Source organism: Apis florea, unplaced genomic scaffold (assembly GCF_048593485.1).
Source record: "Apis florea isolate Af1SG1 unplaced genomic scaffold, ASM4859348v1 contig_3783_pilon, whole genome shotgun sequence".
In the NCBI taxonomy this organism is placed as follows: Eukaryota; Metazoa; Arthropoda; class Insecta; order Hymenoptera; family Apidae; genus Apis; species Apis florea.
This window is the reverse complement of record NW_028256851.1, coordinates 315,508-338,659: the sequence shown is the minus strand read 5'-3', so window position 1 is coordinate 338,659 and position 23,152 is coordinate 315,508. Positions and strand designations below refer to the sequence as shown.

At 31.2% G+C, this 23,152-nt stretch overlaps 1 protein-coding gene across 1 annotated transcript in view; it reads left to right on the top strand.

The window, feature by feature from the left end:
• The window catches only part of nAChRalpha6 (nicotinic acetylcholine receptor alpha6), a 336,348-nt gene that overhangs the window by 154,518 nt on the left and 158,678 nt on the right, over positions 1-23,152 (top strand). Inside the window, exon 4 of the mRNA XM_031920609.2 lies at positions 15,872-15,981. Within this exon, the coding sequence (XP_031776469.2) occupies positions 15,872-15,981 (110 nt within the window). The remainder of the gene's footprint in view (positions 1-15,871; positions 15,982-23,152) is intronic.

Here is a 23,152-nt window from a genome sequence, read left to right as displayed (position 1 = left end):
AGGAATTTCTCGGAATGTTACAATAGAGATGTTACAAATGCTATTATCATTTTAAACGTTTCATGCGTTATTATACGCTTGCATTGTATTTTCCTGATGAAATTGTATTTTCTTTCTGCAATAATTAAAAGCTTCGAGAAAATCTTAATCTGTATTCGCCCTCTTTTGCGTTAAGCTTATTTCAAAACAATGAATATTTTCTACTCGTCGGGAAGTTAACACAGAAGTGGCAAAGTTGCTTCAAAGTTAATTAACCACTTGACTTCGCTACTGCGGGTCCACGATTTCAAGTGGCCACCGATTTCGCGGCCTGATAGCTGTTGGTGTTTTCCAATTACACCTTCCAAGCATCTCCGCGCAATGCAGACCCAAAGCTTATTGACACAAACTTGAGGGAAACTTGGGAATTGAGAAGAAATTGACTTTCGAATTAAACGAGTATGCGAGAAAGAAAATTTCGGTTGATTTTATTGTCAATTGCACTTGCACTCGAACGATAACGAATATCGAGGAACTCGAGTTCGAAAATCGTTGATTGACACTATTGATGATAATATTAATGATTGATGCAATGGAAATTTTGAGTTTTTGATCGGTTTCTACGATCGTTTAATGACGAGTTGGCTGGTTGATGATCGAATTGAAAAAGTAAAGTGAAATTTCAATTGATTAATTGTTGCTTTGTGTTGAAATTATGTTGTAAAATAGATTTAATGATAGTTATCTAAATTAATAATTAATTTTAATATTTAAATATTTGAGATAAATAAATATCTTTATAATATTTTAGATAATATTTAATAATAGATGATGTTATTATATAATTATTATTAATCTGTATTGTCTAATAATATTACAATACATATGCATGCATTAATATTTTTGCAAAGAAAGTATAGGAATTTTCATTAAACTCTAAGTGAATAGTAAATTATAGATATAATATTGCACTTGCTCATATTATAATTTCATTTATATATTTTATGAAACTTGTATTGTTCAAAATTTGATCTTCCTAAAGAGAATTACTGTAATTCTTAATAGATGAACGGTTCTAGCTAATAAGATTTATGAAAAAATCGAAATTCTAATGATAATGATATATAAAATACAATTTTTTCTTCCAATTAAATTAAATTAAAATATTCATCAAATTTCTAGATAATAAAAAATCTATTATTAATATTTAAATGAAACAGAACAAACAATTAATGGTTCATCTGCAAATGTTCTTTGAATTCAGTTTCATTCGAAAGTATTACAATCACTTTTTGTATACGGAGAGAAGACTGAAGCAAATGATGCGGCAACCGCGTCGTTTCTCTTTTAATTTACGTGGGTGAGTCTTCAAAGATACCGCTTCTAAAAAATTATAATTAACAGCACGACGGAACGTCTGTGACTGTTATAAAGTAGATTGCACTCATCCCTGCTTGTTTGCACATCGTACATTTGCACAGCCGAATCAACATCAACATTATGCACGTATACTTGATGCAGAATTGCGGGGTGGTAACTTCTCAAATAAAGACGTATAGAAACACGGAAAATTGTTTATGAATTTTATACGTTGAAGGTATATATTAAGGGAAAAAAATTGTGAACAACGAAAGCAAATAATTAAAGTTATAAGGAATATCGAAAGATAGTTTTATATTGGAAAAATCAAATTTTAATCCGTCATCGAAGAAGATTCGACGAGTTAATAATTTGCATAACAATATTTTTCAACCCATTTGTACTTTCACAGATTATCATTCTTCAATATTAGTAGAATAAAGAAAGAGGAAGATTTTTAAATTTATTAAAAATTTATTAGAGTAGAAAAGATATTTCATTTCGAAAAGTTGTCTCTTCGTATAATTTTCACTGCTTAAATTTTCTTTAAGCAGTGAAATCCAAGAAATGACAATGAATAATTAGAATTATTCTCGTTTCGTTTAAAATTCAAGAAACCATCAAAAAATGTCTTCATAAATTAATTCAAAATGAAACGATAAGTGACAAGGGGTTTCCTGATAAAACGTAATTTAGTTGATCCATTACCCTACATTCGGAATAAGAGTTTTTAGTGTGTTCTTTCGTCGCTTTAATCCAATGAATGAAATGCGAAGTAAAATGAATAACGTTTTTCTAATATTTCTTTGGTGCAGGAAACTAGTGATCAGAGGCGTTACGAATTGATAACGAAAAATCGTTAAACGAGATCGTAAATGATATTCTTGGCCATTCGTTGGAGGGTTGGTTGGTTAAATTTTTTTTCTAGAAGTGATAATATCGCATCTATCATAATAAATTTTTATATTCTCTTTATCGTTGGAACTTTATCATTGTTATCTTTATCGTGTAAATTGATGATAACGATTTTTCATTATAATTTGAAATAAGACAGAATTAAATTAAAATTAAATTAAATTTATTTAATCTTTTTTTTTCTATACTAGATATGTAATATCTTTAATTATTACAAATATTGTATATTCCAAGTTTCAGAAGTACAATTCTTAATGAGTTTTGAATATTTTATTGTAATATTATTCTTTGTATTTAAATATAGGATATTATTTGAAATATCCTGAAACATAGTATTTTTTCATTATTTTTTAAAATATGTTAAAGTATTCAAAGTTCTATCCTTTAATTTTCAAATAAAATTGAAATTTCTTTGTGGTTTGTAGGAATTTAGAATCAGGTCAAATTTATTTTTCCTAGTCAGGATGAAAAAAAAAAAAAAGATAAAAATTTCAATTTCATTGTAATTTTTACGTAGGATGTATATATGAAGGATAAAATAGATGAAGATTGGTTTTTTTCTTTAATCGTTCACTCAGTAAGTCAATGCATTTTTTTCTATAAACTACTTTTTGGAAGATCAAAAAAACAATTATTTTAAATTATTTTAAACAACTGTTTTTAAAAGATAAGATTAATGATAGTCGATGCATCAGTATTACAAGAATACAACATACATGAACAAGCAACAATGAAATCGCTTGAAAAATAACAATGTTTACATAAAATAAAAGGGTCGAATGTTGCCCCCTCGAGATTTATCCTTTATTATCAAAATTTTTCCATGCTACGACTGCCCTCTGCTATCTTTTCTTTCTGAGCGATGGTTTATCTCGCTCTTGCCCTTTTCAAATATGCAATTTTTATATATACACGGCACGAGAGAGAACGTATGTTCGTGGATATGTAGGAAAAAGTTTTGTTTTATGTTCTATTTTATTACTTCAAACTTGGATTACAATTGAGACATTGAATAAATATAACATGAAATGTTTTTCTTTTTTTTTTTTTTTATGTCACAAGAATTTGGGATCAATCAACTTTCTTATCAGGAATTAAAATAATTCAAGACGAATGCATCGTTTCAAAACAATTTTTAACTTTATCATTGTTACAATACAATATACTAAACTCATATTATATCGCATATAAAATAACGAACAATAAAACAAATAATATAAAAATAAAGAACTCAATCAATTCTTTCAGTGTTTAATAAAAAATACAAAACAGAATGCAATCATCTTCGATGTTTATCGTTATCGTTTCCAACTAAGCAGAAAATAAATCATTTATAATTTCCATTTAAAGTAAATTCAATTATAACTATTAAATAATATTTACTTGTAATTTATATATTAAAAATAACATTTTCGAATAATATTATATTTGTTTATACTTCTCTGCATAATTTTCTTCATTTGCGCATAAAAATTCACACTACTTTCTCAATTCAGTTGATCAATCGATCAATTAACGCGAATCCTTTGATCGTTTTCCACGTTCGATGCTATTTCGACGATCTCGAATCACATATTTCCTCCAAATATTCGTGATCTGGACGAATGATATGCCGTGTATATCATGTGTCAACGTGTGCACACGTTGACACGTTCAAGAATTCACGCTACGTTGGCTATGATTTCTATGCAATTATCGCCTTCGCGTATACTAGCACCGAGATTCAGAATTCAGCCAAGTGTGCCACGTCCTCGCTATACCCGGTTAAACATTGGTCACAGGTGTTGCGAATCCGAGAAAACGATCGTTCGATGCTAGAATAAACGCGAACTCCCCTGGTATACGATAAATAACGGGAATAAAGGAAGGGTCGTTCCTTTCGTACCTAAATCGAATCCCTCGATTTTGTTCTTCCATTATTTACCGGCCGAATCGAGACACGATTCGTCTCGAGCCTCGATTTTTTTTTTATTCCTTTCTTCTCTTTTGAATACTTGAGAAGGATGGAAAATAATGTTCCACGATTACGTACGATTTATGATTGAATTTATACAATTCTAATCTGCGATATTTCCGATATGGAAATAAAAACTATATTTTCTTTAATTAATAGGATATATATGTATGATGTACAGAGAATAGAGAATATATGTTAATACATGTTAAAGTAAAAAATATGGAGGATAAAACCTTTATTCCATTTATATGCGACAAACAGATAATCTGTTCCTGTCTTGACACACTTTTATTTATTTAGATATTAAAATCATAATGTTCTCTTTGTTTAAACAGATGAAGCATAAGAGATACATCATACATATTATAAATTTTAGTTAACGTACAATGTTTTATAATTGAATTATTTTTATAATACAATAATTATTAATTCGTTACTTTTTTTTAAAATATGACAAAATAAGTGATTGATGCCTGTAGACGAATCAACCCTATTAATCCATCCAGTGGCGCTATCTGCTGGCATACTTTTCTTCTGTTTCCTTTATACACAAACATCTGCATAATTTTTGATTGGTTATTTTATAACGGTGATAGATCATACATCGTGCTATTATAGAATATAAAAACTGCTATACCAAAACTTAACAATGCCAATACACAATTTGACGTGTCTGAGCATGATATTACATATATATTTTTACCAACGAAATTTCTAATCAAAATATTAAAAATTTCATCACTCTCTATTTATCCCTTCGCAATAATCTCCACACTTTTTCGTTCAACCAATTCGTCTCAAATAATTAACAAAATTTCGAGACGAAGGTTCGTATCGTTGAATTGTTAAACGAGGTTTTGTCTAGCCGAAGGGAAACTGTCTGCGTCCGAATGTGACACGAATAATTAATAAAAAAGAAGAGGGATCGCCGAGATCGAGGTAGAGGCCTTTCCAATGACCTTAAAATGGTTGGAGAGGATCGTTCCTCCGTGTTAGCTTTGCAACAATGGTATTGCGACCAGGTCGTTATCGTTTCTTTTCAACGGCTTTGTTCCAACGGAATGGATCCGGCTATTTCTGTCTGTACGTTACTTTAATTAGAGGAAGCCCCGGTCTTGGGTCATTCAACGATATTTCTGTTTAGCTGTAGGATTTCAGGAAAGGAATCGGATGGATATACAGGATATTTTGAAACGCGAGGACATCGGGATGGATTCTCGGCAGGAAATGTAATTTTGTGAGGAAAAAACTTGCGATAAAATTGTATCTTTAGAGAGAGATTTTTTTCATGGAGAATTCTTTGTTGCTTGTGCAAGATGAAGTTGAGGGAGTTTTTAGTGAATGATATTGATATTCCGAGAAAATGATGATATTTTTCTCTAGGTAAATCTTAAGACGTATTAAGCTTTAGATTTCATTGAATGATGAATATTAAATCAAAGATCAATAGAAAATGTTAGAGCAATGTTAGTGTGACGATAAGTAGTAGTGTTATTATTAAAATTAGAAAATAGAAAAGTAACAATTGATTAATATTTGTCGATTGTTGATTATGGTGTAGTATTGAAGAAGAAAGTAATGGTCATTTTTGAAATGAAATGGAAACATATGTCACTAACAAGGAATAATATTTTATGCAATTGAAATTAATCCCTGTCGAATTCATTGGAGAGTATCTCCAATCGAGATTTTAACATTGTTCCTGAAGCAATTAGCGTAATTGGTAACACGAGACGAACAATTGAAACACAGAAAAAAGAATGAAAGTAAATGAAAAAGGGGAATTAACTTCCATCAATATTTAAATCTCTCGTTGTTTGCTTGGTTATCGAGATTTCTGTAATTTTTTTATCGAAATTATATAGCTCATGAATCGAAATCTTTGAAAATATACCGTAAAAAAAATTTATATATATAAAAAAGATTAATAATAACATATTGTATATTATTCATATTATATCACATATTGTTATACAAAATATAAAATAATAAAAAAATTAAAGTAAAATATTCAAATATTAAAAATGTTTGTTCCTTATAGATCATTCAGAAATTCAAACTAATCATGAATGTGTTATTGTTTTAAATTCGTTATTTATTATATTATATAAATTACGAATTAGTAAATTTTTTAACAAAATATATATATATATATCGATTAAACTAAAATAATAAATTCAGTGTAACCTTTTTTTACTCTCTTTTTCTTTCGGAGATGCTGTCGAATAATTTTTTAATAAATTTCGTAGCTGCCATGCTGGTTTCGGGATTCCAGAAAAACTGATTTACATTTTTGACATCCTTTCCTCTTATGACTCGTTCTAAACGATTCCATCACGGCATTTCTAAAAAGTTTTTAAACCAGAAAAAACCACGAGTAACCAACACATAAAGGGAATATCTAATGATTCATTTCCATATTACACTGTCTGTTTTCAGAATATATTTAGCCGGTATTATAAGTAACGAAAAGAGTTCAACTTTTTTGTAAAAAAAAGAAAAAATGGTTTCTTATTAATTCTTATTTTATTTATTAAAACTATTTTATTTATCATATATGTGTAATGTTATAATGGATTCCTTTTATTGTTAAAATTTTTTATTTATTCATACCATAGTTGAGAATATTTATAAACGTTATTTCAATTTCAATATTATATTTGATTAAAAAAATGGATCGTGTTTATAAAATTCTTTTTTAGAAGCATTAGTTAAAATTATGAGAGAAATATTTACGAATATTTATTCATATAAAAAATTCATTATTCACATCTATCGCTTAAAAAAAGAAAAAATTCATATTTCAAACTCTACCTATTCACAAATTTCCAATATTAATTGCTCATATAAAAACTACATTTACTTTTCAAATTTTAAACAAGCAACGTACCCATCAAATCATTCTAAAGAATACAAATAAATTACTTCAGCATCTCTATAATAAAACTTTCAATACTATCAAACATCTTCAAACTATCACGACTAATAATGATTGATAGTAAAACTTTATTTTTTCTAATACTCCCCCCTATTCTTCGTCCATTCATATTTTCAACACGCGAGCCATTTCACAATCATCCCCTGTAACCCACCCTAAAAACTTCCCCCACGAATTTCCGTCAAAACATCGGCCCAATAAAGCGACCGCCAGAGTAGTACGCTGGCCAAAAACTGAAGAAAACTAATTTTGTCTCGAACAAAATCTATAAGCCGGGCTCCGCCACTCCCCGTTCGGATTCCAATAACGTTTCATTGTCATCGACGTGCACGATCGATCGTGTGGCCAAAGAGAGACAGACAGAGAGAACGAAAGAAAGAAAGAGAGAGAGAGAGAGAATTCACACTATCGCGAATTCCATGGCTCGCGACCGAAGTAACCAACCCATCCCCTTTATCCGTCACTGTCGAATTAACGAATTTCAGAGATCTTCCACGTTTGGATGCGTTTAATCCCAGGGTCAGAGGAACCGTGTATGTTGCGCATACGTGCGCGTTTGCACACGCGAGTGGACGGCGTCGAATGAACAATTCAACCGACATACGGCATGTCCCGCCCTTTCCAACCCATCCCGGCGTAATCTATCCTGAACACCAAGCTGCACACCAGCCAACCCCCCTTCGCAATCTCCTTCGCCGCATAACCCGATAATTCTAATTATCCTAACGAGATCAATAATTTCTCGCCCGAGCCCTGTGAACGCGCTGTCTCGCGTAATCATCCTGCCAGAGATTTCTATCGACGAGGCTGTCGCGCCAACTTCCCTCTCGCGGTAAGATAGGGGTGAGGAAGATTGGCTGCGGTGTAAGTGGTTTCGGATTGTATCGAAATTGTTGCGGCCTCGAAGCGGCGGGATCATTGTACGGGAGATTTAAACTCGCGTGGAATCTTAAATGGAATGGTTGGATGGTTATTCTTTTTTTTTTTTGTTTCGTCTTATTTGAGAGTGGTTGTGGTGTTCAACGTTTGATTTTAGTCCCTCTTTTTTTTTTTTTTTTTTTTAAGACATAAAGATTCTTATTGCTAATTATCCTTTTACGCGAGATAATGTCGTTCAAAAATGTTTGTGTAAATTGTAATGATATATTTGTTAGAATATTTTGTATCAGTAATTGTTCATACAAAATTCTGTTCTAAAATCAATTTCTTATTGTTTAATTTCAAATTTCATTATTTCTGATCTGTAAGTTAATTTTATCCTTTATTAATCTTAAGAAAGATTGGGATGAAGCAAGGATCAATTATTTCGATCGTATTTCACAGATAAAGGGTTCAGGGCAATTTCTCCCCATTATCGAAGCAAGCGTCGTAACTAGAGAGAAATTACGATCATTTCAGACAATCGTATTGATATTTGCGCGTTGTTTATGTGGCGCGATTGATTTGTTAATGGCAATTCAACGCACATGATTAAACAGTCAGATATATGGAAACGAAGTGTGATTAGCGTTTCTTATTCTCAATTGCAGGATTTCTGGTACATATACGTTTGTATATTAATTGCCTCGTGTGAAAATTCAACTGTATATCAATTACAATAGAATTTTTAATTGAGAAGAATAAAGAGAATTTTTTTATTAAGATTTCGTGCAAAATTCACATGTTAAATATAATGGATATTATGAAAAGTCGTGAAAATGAGAAAAAATTCATACATATATTTCAAATATATTTGTTTCGTGTTAATTTCAATTTTTAATAGTATTTTCTATTTCATTAAATTTTTGGATTAATATTTCAAGATTATTAATATCAATATAATCTTTCTTTCGATATAATACAATTATAACGTTGTATGGAATTATTCACTAGAAAATATAAATTTCTCTCTTTTAAGGTAATTTTTATTTCATTTGGATAGAATTTCTCGTTGGCGAAATATCGTCAGTCAAAACGAATCATAATTTTTAATAATTCGCTCTACGTCCCTTCCTCGCACGCATTCACTGACCTATCCTAAATGAGACACCTGTGTGCTGGTCAGAGTCGCAGCTTTTTTTTTTTTTTTACTACTACTACGGGATACTACTACTACTACTACGTTTCAGTTAGAACGTATTTCGAGGAGAAAAAGTAGGTCACAGTATTTCCGAGAATTTTGACCGCCATTCAACAACTCGATGCGTTTGGAACGATTTAATAATCTTGGAAACTAATTAAAATAACGGAATAAAATGTATCTTCAAAGATCCTCTTTCTCTCTTAAATCGAGATGATATAATTATCTGATCGTGTTAATTTAATTTTGAACTTGAAATTTGGAATTATTATGAATTAATGTTTTGTATTCTAAATATGAAGAATGTTACATGAATTATTAATTTAATGGAAGGTGGTGGAAGAAATAGAAATTCTTCTAATTATAGATATTTTCTAGGATAAGTTATTTTCTTATTGATTTTAGATTTAATAAAATATCTCTCATTTTTTTATTTATTACTTTGAACAATATAAATTCTACTTGAAAAAAATATACATAGAATAATATGTAATTATAATATGAAATATATATATATACACATAAAAGATATTTAATACTACAAATATTCCAAACTTTTAATAATTTAATTACAATTTGTAAAATTACTTTATATGCACTCTTTTTAAGGATCACCACAAAATAATATTCATTTTATTCTCACTATATTTCACATGAAATTTATTACATTAAATTTTAACCGTTTTCAAAACTATACGATATTAATCACAATAATTATCATCACCATAAATACCATATTATCATAAATCAAAAAAAGAAGAGAAACATTTCAATCTGTTTTATTCCACTTGCAAAATTTCATTGCCGAAAAGCAACTTTTCTCTCTTTTTTAATTTACTCTTCCACAATTTCCTGTGCATTACCTTCAATATTACTTCTAGACTAGAAACAGCGGCGTGGTATCGATTTTATTCGCAACCGATTGGGATCGACATTTGCCTCAAAAACATAGGATAGGTTCCTTGGATTAGTACGATGGTAACGATGTAGACTCAGGGTAATACTGCGGTCTCGGAAGATCGCCATTCAGCCTAGATCTTAACCGAAAGCACGCGCTGCATTAATGCACGTGAGAGATCCGGCCAAGTGCATACGCCCACTATTGTGGTCATTCGAAGATGAATGCGGCAATCCGTTGCAGATCGAATGATGGGCATTTACAGAGACCAAACCCGATTCAGATACGTCTCTTTTTCCCCCGTATAAATGTCAACCATTTCCCGATAACCGTTGTAATATATGGAGATGCATTCAAAGGGTCTCTTATTTTGAAAAATTGGAAATTTTTCTTTATCTCTGCAAGCCGTTTTATCATTGATTGATATTAGAAAAGGAGAGGGAGGATGGGGATCGATGTTGCCATCTGAGAATAATTTAAATATTAAATAAATAAGTTATTACGTGAATTACAGGAAGGAATATTTTATATGATTATTGATTTATCAAATTTAAATTTCATATGCATTCGAATGTAATTCGGGGAAATAGTAAAATTTGTTGAATCAACGAAATGTTTAAATAATATAAAGATTACGTTTTTTACTTTTTTACAAAAATTCTATAAATTTTCCTTAGTAAAGTTCTACGCCGTATAAAATATTTGTATGTTCTCTTCTTACTACTGGTTGAGTACTTCTCGAGAGATCACGTTCTGTAGGTGCGAGATTAAACTCCCAAGAGAGATAGTAACATTGCTACTTGATCACTTGCAGGATCACATAATCCACAAACCTAAGTGTCGGTATGCTTCGTAGAAATATCGTCCAGTGGAAAAAGGATTATGGCAAAGTTCTTTTCCACCGAATTTTTCTGCCATCTTATTTATTCCTATTATTTCTCCTTTTCCACAGATTCTCACCTTACTAAATTACTAAATTTTTTTCTCACATTTTGTAAAATATAGTGGAAAAGAGATTAGATTAAATAATAATTATTGTATATTCTATTTATAAATTTTATTATAATAAGTTATTTCATTTAGTTGATTAGAAAATATATAAGCGAGTAGAAAAGTAATGTATAATTTGGAATAAATACAAGTTGATATTATTATTATATAAAAGAATTATTGTTTAAAAGATGAAAAAAACTAATTTTATTTAATTAAATAATGAACAAAATTTATCATAAATGTTAGGAATAAAGAAAAATATTTATCAAATTTAGTTAATTATATTAGTATTAGTAACAAAGTATTATTATGCAAATAAATTTTGTTAATAATACTATAAGGAATTGTTGTCGTATATTGCATAAATTATTACAAGAAATTGAATATTACTATAAATTAATGATATTAGATTATAGAAAATTATATTTTTATAAACATACCAAATGTTTATTTTATTATTCAACGCGAAAAGTTGCAAATATTTTTAACTCATATTTAGGAATTAATTTAAACACTTATCTTAAAATTTTTAAGATAGAAAACATACTCTCGTTCTTCACTTATTATATAAACAAAGATATCGTTCGAACTTTGTTTACGTAGACATTATGCAGAAACTTGTAATATTCTTACCTATAATCATCCACAATGAGGTTCAATCGTTTCCTTCAAACTTTTCTTACGCATTTTATGGAAAACACCTGAGACCAAAAGTCTTCTAATATCTTAGAAAAACATTTACAGCAACTTTTACAACTTAGAATTTTTTGCCATTTTATTTCAAATTTGTTTTATTTTGTTAAATTTTTGCCGAGAAATTTTTTATCGATACCTAATATAATATGATTTTACAAAATGATGTAAATTTAATCCAGCTTTCCTTATTTCTAATTCCTGGTTACATTTAACAAAATATTTGTTCTAAATTTTTCTTTGTATTGTATTTTAAAGAATAATTTGTTTTTTAAAAATGTGCTCATACGTGAGAGCAAGCGTAAAGTAAGAAACTTGTAAAGATGTTCGAGAACGAATCTCGTATATCGTTAGCCTTTGTTCTTTTCCCTTTTTCTTTGATGATTCTTCTTTGACTAGCCCTGCGTGTATCAAGAAGGGATTGAGATTCTAAAGAGGCATTATATAGACGTTAAATATTATATAACGATACTTTCGCGATTACAAAAAGATTATTCTGTATAGGGCTTACTACGTTTGCTAAATCGAAATTTTAGAAGGAAATCTTTAATAAAAAAAAATCGACAGGAGAATCTTTGAGCAAGATAAAATAATTGATTATTCAGAAGATTATGATGATATAACTGTAAAAGTATTTTTCATGAAATTAAAAAAGGTAATTTCATTTGACTATAATTGCTTACATATATATAGGTAATAATTATAAATTAACATTATATTGTCAGATGTACATTAATGATTTATTATAGGAAATTAATATATCATTTCTAAATTTCTATTACTATCTGTTATCTATAAATAACAGTGTAAACTTGTAAGTTTCGAAAAATGATAAATCGCCAAATTCTTTTTACAAAAACAAAAATTCAAAAAATTTTGAAATATGAAAATCCTTTCTATTCATTTTATACGAAAAATATCATCTATCTTGTGCAAGATAATATACAAAACTATCATGTAGCATTATGTCACGCGTAAAACATATATCATAAATCATATATGATAAAATTCTGCACTTTTTGGATGTTGATAAATTTTAAACAATTTTATCAATTAATCGAAATTACTCGGTAAAAGAAAACAGTCAATCAAAATTTATCAGAAATTGAATAATACAAAAATACATTAAGTATATTTTGATATATACGAATTTCACAAAAAGCTAATCATTTGATCTAAAAAAAAATAGAATAATTTTTAAATTGCAATTTTTTTCGTAACTAAGATATTATCATATTATAATCACATGTAAATAATAGATATATTGTGTAAAACAAATGTTAAAAATGAAATAGCAATCGCGCCAGTAAAACCAAACCAATCACGATCAGACAAATAGCCCAAGTAAAATCAACTAAACGATCAACCAAATGATATCTACGGATCCTTTAATTTTTCCTTCTCAAGTTCAACTCTTACACCGTAAAATACAAAACAAGGTAAAATTCTGTTAAAAAAACGAAAGAAGAATGAAGTTTAACCATCGCGTGATGGAACGCGACATAACAACATAAGACGGAATAAGCTTTCAACTTCTCGAGAAAATGAAAACGCGTAAGATTAAAAGGTAAAAATCCTTCAGCGTTTCTTCACGGATGAAAACCGAAAAATCAGAAAACGAAGAAAGAAGAAGGTGGATGAAGTGAAGAAGAGAGAGAGAGAGAGAAGTAAAGGGAAAGCGATCCTTTAATCTGTTTCGGAACTCCTTCCGAAAGCTCCGGCAAATAGAAAACGGTCGGCGAGCCGTTGAGACGAAATTTTATTTCAGCACGGAGAAGGAGGGAGAGAGAAACGTTCGTTACGCCTCGTTTCCACGGGTCACAGGAAGCTAGCGTATCGCCAGGGAAAGGAACTCGAAAATCTCCGCGGGCAGACGCGTCTCCGCCCCCGCGAAGGCGAACTTTCACCCTCTGAATTCCTCGTTTGTGCAATTCGCCCGCGTAATCTAATGAGCAAACGCCGAGACTCGGCCGCCCGGACCCGGAAATTGAAGTATACATTATAAAACACCGCGTTTTCTATGCAACCTGCACACCACAGGTCGTAAAACCAGGTCGCCGCATTCCTGGAAAGTCGCTGCGCTTAAATATACACAACCACCGGCCGTGGTGGTTCGCCTCTAACCTCTTTGCCCGCGTCCATTTCCTTCGTTTCGCTTCATAAAGTTTGCGTTTTGACGCCGGCTTAATCTCGCGAGTTTAATGTCTTCGAGTGATAAACTCGAAGGGAATTTGGTTGCCTCTGTGTGAGACGCAAAAGGGCAGACTTAACGCAACTTGGCAAGAGTAATGATCTTGTTATCCGTCGATCAAAATTCATGAAATAAGTAATGTTGATTAATTTAATTTTAACGTGAATCTTTATTTGTGAAGAGATATGATAATTTATTAATTTATTAACGGTGGAAGATTTTAGATCGTAATAATTGAGTTTGATTTAACTTAATTTTTGTATCGTTAAAATAAAGATTTGTGTGGTATTTTTAATTGTTACAAATTCGCGCGATTTCTTTATAAATAAGGTTCAAAAAATCGGAGCAACTTTCGAACCTTCTTTTTTCTTAAGAACTTATCTTACAAAGGACAAACAAATCCAATTAGAACGACTTTCTTTTTTTTTTCCCAATCTCGATATCATCGGTCTTGGTGTTATTTTTAATTGCGTTTCGCTTCAATCCGTCCCTCCTCGTCGAGACGAAACAAAAGGCACAAAGAGGATGTTTAGGCAATTTACATTTAGAATGGTCCATTCAACGTTCTCGCGATATTTTCGAGGCTCGAAACAATAACAATTATCCGAGCTCTTTGAAGCGTCTTGTCGTTCGACTGTAATTCACCAGCACCGATTTCCGCCGTTCTACCCAGACCTCTTAGCAAATTTATCTCCTCGAATCTCGGCACGCTTTGTGGATTGCTTGTATACACGGTGCCTTCGAGCTTTGCCCGTTTGCGAGCCCATTCTTCAAGCCTAGGCAATCAAAGAAAGATGAAAGGATCCACGTTTTCTCTCTGAAAAGTGGGGAACAGTTCGACGACGAAATTCACGGTCGAAATTACGTCGTCGAATTCAATTTGATCGCGTGTTTATTTCACCAAGGCTTTCGGATCGTTCTCAAAACGAAGGAAGGGGAAAAAGAATGTATCCGTGAATAATTAATAATTTTATTACTTTTTTCTTTTAACCAGGATTTAATTAATTTTACTAATTTCGTGATTCGTTTCGTTATCTCCTGCGTGCTATGGAAAATTGATATTCTTCTTGAAATTATTTCCGATAATGGACATTTATACGTGAAGTAGAATTAAATTGAATTTTTCTTTTAAATGGATTATATTTTTGAAATATTATCAAAAATTTTCTTTCTTTTGTTAGGATTAATTATATTCGTGTTTCATCATTAGCATGTTATAAGAATTGGATAATGTTAAGTTAAGATTGGATAATCGATGTTAAAGAATAATTAAATATTAATCATGGTGTAAATTTTATTTAGACAAGAAATTAATTAAGGCACGTGTAAATCAGAATATTTTCTATTTATGAATCTGTTTATGAATATTATCATCATTTGGCATCGTTTTTAAATGATGCATTGTTTAAATTACATTATCCACGTTAAATAAATATCCACTAAATACACTGTAAACATTAAGTAACATGAAACTGCATAATGAAACAATGAAAAAAAGTACATCGACTTTTCACTTCTCTCTACAAATGAACGATTTAGAAAATGAATAGTGAAGAATTTTTTAAAAAAATCTCGAGATATTTAAATCGGTGAAAATATATTTTTTATTCCTATTGTAATATAAAATCATTCTCCCTTTAAAAAAATTCAATCAAAAATAGAGGCTTCATCCTTTGATGAAATGGAGCCAGAGAGAGTATTGCACAAACTTTTTTTCTCCAATTTCAGAGATTGCCAATTTTTTTAATCTCGTGCACGAGCATTATCATTTAGAACTCTGCGAATTCTCCACGGTCAATTTGCGAATATTCTCGCGCAAAGAATTAATAAAACGCAATACGTATTCCAAAAAAACTTGTTTCACTGACGATAATTATTCGATGTTTCAGGAATGGGTGGACTACAACCTCCAATGGAACGAGTCCGAGTACGGAGGTGTAAAGGACCTTCGAATTACACCAAACAAGCTCTGGAAGCCAGACATTCTCATGTACAACAGGTAACCCAATCTTGCCGCATTTGCATAGGTAATTTGATCCCGCGCGATAAATCGATCGGCGAATCTAATTATTCCCGCGGACGGATGTAAAAATTCAATGAATTCCTTCACGGTGTAAAAAAAGAAAAAGAAAAAAAAAACGTATCTCGCGAATGAAAATTATTTCGATCGAATTAAATTTATTTCATTAAAATTGTTCCGGGAAATAAAGAATGAAAATACGAAAGAAAAAAGAGGGATGAAAGCGGAAAAGAATTTTCGTGTCGCGAGAAAATTCGTCGGTTCGATAAAAAGCAAAGCCTCGGATCTCGGTGTAAATTTAATTTCTGCGAGTTGAGTCTGAAAGATTCGAGTTGCATCGCGAAACTCGTTTAATCCACGATCAACGGTAAAAAGTTGGATCACATCCGGATTTAATCGATAAACGTAATTTCGTTTCTATCATCGTATGTCGTATCACGAATTGCTCGATTTTATTGCTGTCAAACATTGTTGATTAATATTTGGGCGAACAGTGCTTACGATAGTAGTAGATCTATTGTTTCTATTGAAAACTAACTTATTTTTATGCAAAATTATATTTGAAATGTGAAATGGAATTTCTATACGTGTAACTTTAATATTGGTTTAATGTTTAGAAAAATCAATTCGATTATACATATTTAATTTGAGTGTAAGTTTTTGTTAAAATTATTTTGTATTTTGTTTGGTGTTCAAATATAACGATATTGATAATTTATTATTGTTATGATGACAGAATTCTAAATCTTTTTGCACAATAACAATAATCAGTATTATCGAATTGATTGAATTATAAAACGTAAGATATAATTTCCTCCTTTGTAACAAATTTAATATTAAATAAAATAATTGGATGATTTAATTTACCGATGAAACTCAATTTATTCGGTACAAAATTAATCACTATTGTTACAAAAATTTATTATCACGGAGAAACTTCGATACTCTGATAAAAAGTTATATTTATTCGATCATGATTTTACAATTTAAAATTTCATTCTCGTTTAAAAATTTAAGAGAAACTTTTCCAATGGGAGGTTCCAGTAAAAAAATAAAAACGCAAAAACATGAAGATATTAAACGCAAAATGTTCAAATACAAAAATTTAACTCCCTATCGATTACAAATTAATCGTCATCGTAATCAACACCGAAGTACTGTAAATATCATTTCGAAAAATGATCGAATACAAATCGAATTTCCCGAACCGATATTCCGACGTTATTTTTGTCCAGAGAAGAGGGATTGGGACCGACAAAATCGAGTTAATTCGTGATACACGCAATACGTTCGCGTAATCCGACACATTTGAATTGCAATTACACGTGGCCGTCCAACCGCGGAGGTTAAGCCGTGCTACTTTAAAACCTCGAATCCTCCCCGAATTCGGGCCGTCAATATTTCACGATCGGATCGCTCGAATCACGAGACGAGTCGTAGGAAGTCGCGTGCAAGAAGACTTCGCATCCTCCTTCGAGCGAGACATTGAAACTCGTTGAAACAAATCGTTGGATCACGAACAGAATCGTGAAATCGATTGGAAAGGAACTAAGATTTTGAGAATGTTTCAGAATACCCGTCGTGACGTTACTACCTTCGAATGCGTAAATTGAATTTACGCGCGCCCTTCCCCCCCTCCCTCCTTTTTGACGATTTTTTAAAGAATATATATAGATTTAATTCGTCGAGGGTACGTAATTATTATCCCAATGTTGCTTCGCATCTTAACCCTTTCCAGACTCTTTTCACAGTGAAATAATTAAAAGAAGAAAAGGTAGATTAACGAGTCGAATTTTCAAATTTCTTTTTATTAACAATTCGTTAGTTCACAATGCATTGGTCTTTCCATCCTATTAGTCTCGAAAGGGTTAAAACAGTCTTTCACATATTATACTTACAACTTTATCACACATACATAACTACACATATATATATAGTTATATATATTATATATATATATATTATATAGTTTATCGAAGTCCCTGAAATGCATGCGTTTTCTTGAGTCCCAGTATTTCTTATTCCAGTACGTACTATCTGTATATTTACATAATTCTCATTTGTACATATTTTATACATTATAGATAGATCTGTCTATTATACGTATACTATATTCTTCCCACAAAATTTTTCGATTCCTAAAGTCGTAGATACATTTTCTCTCACGAGTCGATCGGTGTTTTCCCTCTCGTTCTCACAATAAACACGAGTTTTTCTTTTTAGCTCTCAAGAGCGCGAGAACGGGTTGAAAAGAGGGTTGAAAGAAATAACTGGTCGGCTCGTGCGTGTTTCTTTTTTTTTTTTTTTTTTTCGTACATTTTGATTTACACGAATTACGATAACGCAGAGGCATTAATTGCATATACGTCGATCATGTTCATTTTTTCAAAAAATTGAAAGAGCCACGGTGTTACGTGTTCTTCAAAATTTGATGATCCAATAATTTGATACACTTCAAATTATAAAAATAATAATTTCATTATTCCAACTGATATAATTATCCCAAAATTATTTCATCTTTTGAAATTCTCCAATTCTCCAAAGCGAAGCATCAAAAATTAAAATAGTGTTTTCCATATCTTTTCTTCGTATCGCTCTCCAAAAATTTCTCTCCCGGTATGCGTACAAGATCATCATTTTGCCAATCGCTTTCCAAAAAGGTACCTAAATTAATCCTATTAAACAAACTCCCTCTCCCCCTTTTTTGGAAAACACTAGATCAAAGAAAACTATCGTTCAAAAGTATCGAGAAAATCTTCAAAAAAAAAAAAAAAGAAACCTTTCCCATTCGCGATTTTTTCAAGAAAGAATTCACGCGACGCTGATCAACGCCGTGGCTCCCTCTGAGTTCTCAACCACTTGTTCACACAGCCTCCTTAGATTAATTAGTTTTAGATTATTAATAGGCAAATGCAGCATCAACTTGTGCATACAAATTAGGCGAGCGGGCGAGCAAGACGCGGGGAAGATCGTCGCCGTCTCGTCTCCGCGTTCTGCTCGGCCGCGAAATTGATACGCCCGCCGCTCGGCTGTCAGCCGATTCCCATCGCCGCCGGGGGGATCGATCGCGACTCCCCCTCCTCCCTTCCCCTTGACGCCGAATTATTACACATTCTCACTGTGATACCGCATCACGTAGGGCGCGATCCGCTCGTTGAATAATGGATTAACGAGCGGGGCCGTTACCGCGATTTAAGCCGATCAGACATCGGGATCTTTGGGGATAACGCGGTTTCGTACGGTGAACTGTGTGGTCTATGTTTTGATATATACATCGGATGTATATATATATCGAGGAGGATCGATCGATGGGATTTGACGTTTCGAGACTTTATTTTTTTTGGACAAAGCAAAGAATATCACGTATGCGCGCGTGGATCATATATATATATATATGGGGGAAGCTGATTGCGTTCTAAAAAGTTTCTAGAGAGTTATTTGGATATATTTTGTGTTAGAATTTATTAGAATTAGAAATTGTTGGATTTGCAAATTCGTGACAACATTTGAAAGGATTTTTAGAGATTAAAGCGAATGAAGAGAAGGGGTCAATTCATTCTCAATACGAAATTGTCTGTGATTCACGATAAACAAATAAATCTTAATTATCATCGTTTGTGTAGCTATTTTTGTATTTTTTTCGGCCTCTACAATCGATTCTAGAAAGATGTTCCAACAAAAGCCGAGTGATTGCTGCATAACCAAACTGCTCTGTCCCTTTATAATGAAACCCAATTAAAGTATAAAATAACACGTACACGCACTATAGTGAGTAAATTCAAATTCTATCTAACTTGATAACTATCTAACGTAGCTAACATGCTCGTGGGAAGATAGTCCCTTCCAATTCGCATTCCCATCCCAGTTTATCTCAAAATCACTTAATTCTCGTAATCGTGTTGATCCTCTCAGTGTCCGAGAGAAATTCCTTTCGAACTTCGGATAGTTCGCGGGAAATCCGGTGAAATGAGTTCCCGGCATTCGAATTGTAAAAAAAAAAAAAGTAAACGAAAGGGTTGAAAGAGGGGGAAAAAGATATCTACGAGCGAAGATTACGCATGCGCGTAGAGAAAAAAATAGGAAGAGAAAATGGCGGGATAGTTTGCGGAGGAAGGAACAAGGGAGACGTTGAACGCTCTTTCGACTAACGATTCATCACGTTGGTTAACCAGGGACTAACAAGAGCTGAGAATTGCTGTCCCTGTAAAATCGTGTCAGATCGTCAATTTCAATTGATTTCGCTTGCTAGGAACTTTGGTTACGGAGATTAGGGTAGGGTACTAGTGACTTTTAAGAATCAATAGAAAAATAATCTCACTGAGTTAGTTTAATCTTAGTTCTGATTCTTGGTGATTGAATTTGAAATTTATAATTCTTATAGTCTTGGTCTCAACTTGTTTTATTTTAGATGTATATATGTTAGCTGTGTAATGAGTTATTAATTAAAAAATAGTCGCGTATATATATATATATACATATTACAACACTAAGACGTTTGTTGTACAAAGAAAGAAGCTTGCAGATATAAGGAAATATCACTGCATAGCAAACTATATGTAAATTTGAATGAAATTCCAATGCAAATGAGCAAATGCACGAACAAGAATAAACAGAAGGCAAGGAAAATAAACAGCCTCGATACACACGAAATTCCATTACGTTGCAGAATTCATATCATCATCTTATCAGTTTTTCCTTTTCCTCGCGAAATCAAGAAATTAACGTCCTTGATTCCTGTTCGATAAATTCAAAGAAACTTTCCATCCAAATATCTTTATTCCTACAAATATTGTATCACGAGAGATCTATAAGATCTAGCATGATTAATCAAATCATTTAGCTCTCACGATCGCAATTCTTTCATTCTATTACAACAAAATCTTTCTCGAGCAAAATTATCGTTCAAAGAAAAAAATGGCAAATTTTCTTTTTGGCAGAATTCCTGATAATATTTCAAAATTTTGACTCGAAGAGAAGAAACGTAAGCAAATATATCGGTATATCGACAGGTACTTTCAACTTACCCCCGTCCTCTCGTGTTAGACAAAAATAATACGAGAACATGCGCCCATTTAGCGAGACAGTGTACATACCCCGGGGAACAGTTACTGCGAGTAGTTCTTCCAAAGAGAAAGGTGTTTCCTGCGAAACCGTAAAGCGAATCCCGCTCCAAGGTACTTTTAGACGGTACTACTGAATTTAAGCTGCTATAACCTGAGGGTTGAAGCTTTCGGGACTGGCGTACAGCCCGTAAAATCCGTTTCATCCGAACACCTTCGCGGATGTACATAACGATCCACCTCACCACGACATGAATTGACCAGGTTTTTTACGAAATTTGTACCAGACGGATCGATCGAATTGGTGGATGGATTTTGAACTTGTAGGGATTGATTGTAGGATAGATTTCGTGACTGGATATTGTAATTGATGAGAAATTTGGAAATTTATTTCGAGTAATAATTATTGTTAACGTTATTGAGTTCATTGTTAAATTTGATGTTGTACAGAAGACACGTGAAATGATGTCTTCTGGAAGAAAAGAAAGGTATAATTAATTTATTAATACTTTTTTGCGAATCGTTCAAATAACTTTTGTACCATATATTTGTTTAATAATTAATTTGTCTTGTATGGAATTGAAGAAATATTCTACTCTGAAATTATTCTCATTTTACTTTGTTCGATTATTAGAATTAGAAAATATGAGAAGTTTCTTATGATGAAAGAATCTTTTTTTTTATATGTAATAATTTACATATAATGTAAATGTCAAAGAGATATGGAAATCCAATCGGATAACGCGAAATTCAATCCAGTGCAAAATTCACAGAAACGCATTGTTACTTGGGAAACGTTTTCGTAATGTTAACATAACGATGTATGTATGTATATATGTATGTTCGATGTTTGATCAGACGAATTTCACTGTCCATATTTGTCGAGGTAAATTTCATTTCTGTCTACGGTTTTCGTTAGGAATATGTTGCGGAATTATGAACAATACGATAGCAAATTTTATTGCGTTGTTACATTGATTTTTGCATTTAATATCGACTTTCAAATAATTACTACAAATTTTTATATTTGTGAATATGTGCAATTTAAAGTAATCGGTGCGATTATAACACTTGACACTTTCGTTATTTCGTTTCATTTTTTTTTATAAAATTTCTTTTTGTATTGTTTATTATACTTTTCGTGTCTTTTGTTAGATTTTGTTAGATAGAATTCATAAATGAAATAAAATTCCGTGAAAATTAGCCGTTTCAAAATTCATTAACAAATAAAAAATATTTCGTTCTGTAATATACTTTTTACTTGTTATAATGTTTTTTCTTGCGTATTTAATCGACGTAAGAGTAATGATACTAGATATTTAAATATCTAAAATTACATTTGACAGTAAAGAAAATTGTTGGGAAATACTTTTTTTTTTTTCATCAACTCATCATAAAAACATATTTAAACATTTTTGCTTTGATATCTTAATGAGCGACATGACGATATACATTTCAAAAATTCTGACAAGTGTTAAATACACGAGTAGTGTTAAAACTTGTTGGTATTATTTTTATATTATTTTCTGTCGGTTAACGTCTCGTTTCGTTTAGAAGTGGAACAGCAATAAACGCCTTTATGTTATAGTGAAGTTATTAGTAGGTATATTTTTCAAAAAGAGAATTATATAAATATGTAAGAGTTGCTATGATTTTAAGCAAGTTATTTTTAAAAGGAAAAAATTATTACACAGTTCTATAATTAAGTATATATAGAGATGTAGATAAAATATTTTTGGAAATATTCTTTTAGAACTTATAATGTTATAATATTTCAAAATATCAATTCAGATTTTCAAACAATTATAAAGATATATTTTCATTTTATCATTTTTTAAAAAGAATTCAAAGTTTTAACATTTAATATATTATCTTCTTAATATTCATATTATATTTTCAAATATAAATATATAATATGAACACTTTAATACAAACAATATCACAAATATTTATCTTAACAAATTTTGCCACTTTACATTGAATAAGACAATTACATATTTCATTATTATTATGAAAAGAAGTTTATTATCTAACTCTCTGCTTCACAAAATCCCCCTTTAATATTCATTAAATTATACAAAGATACCAAA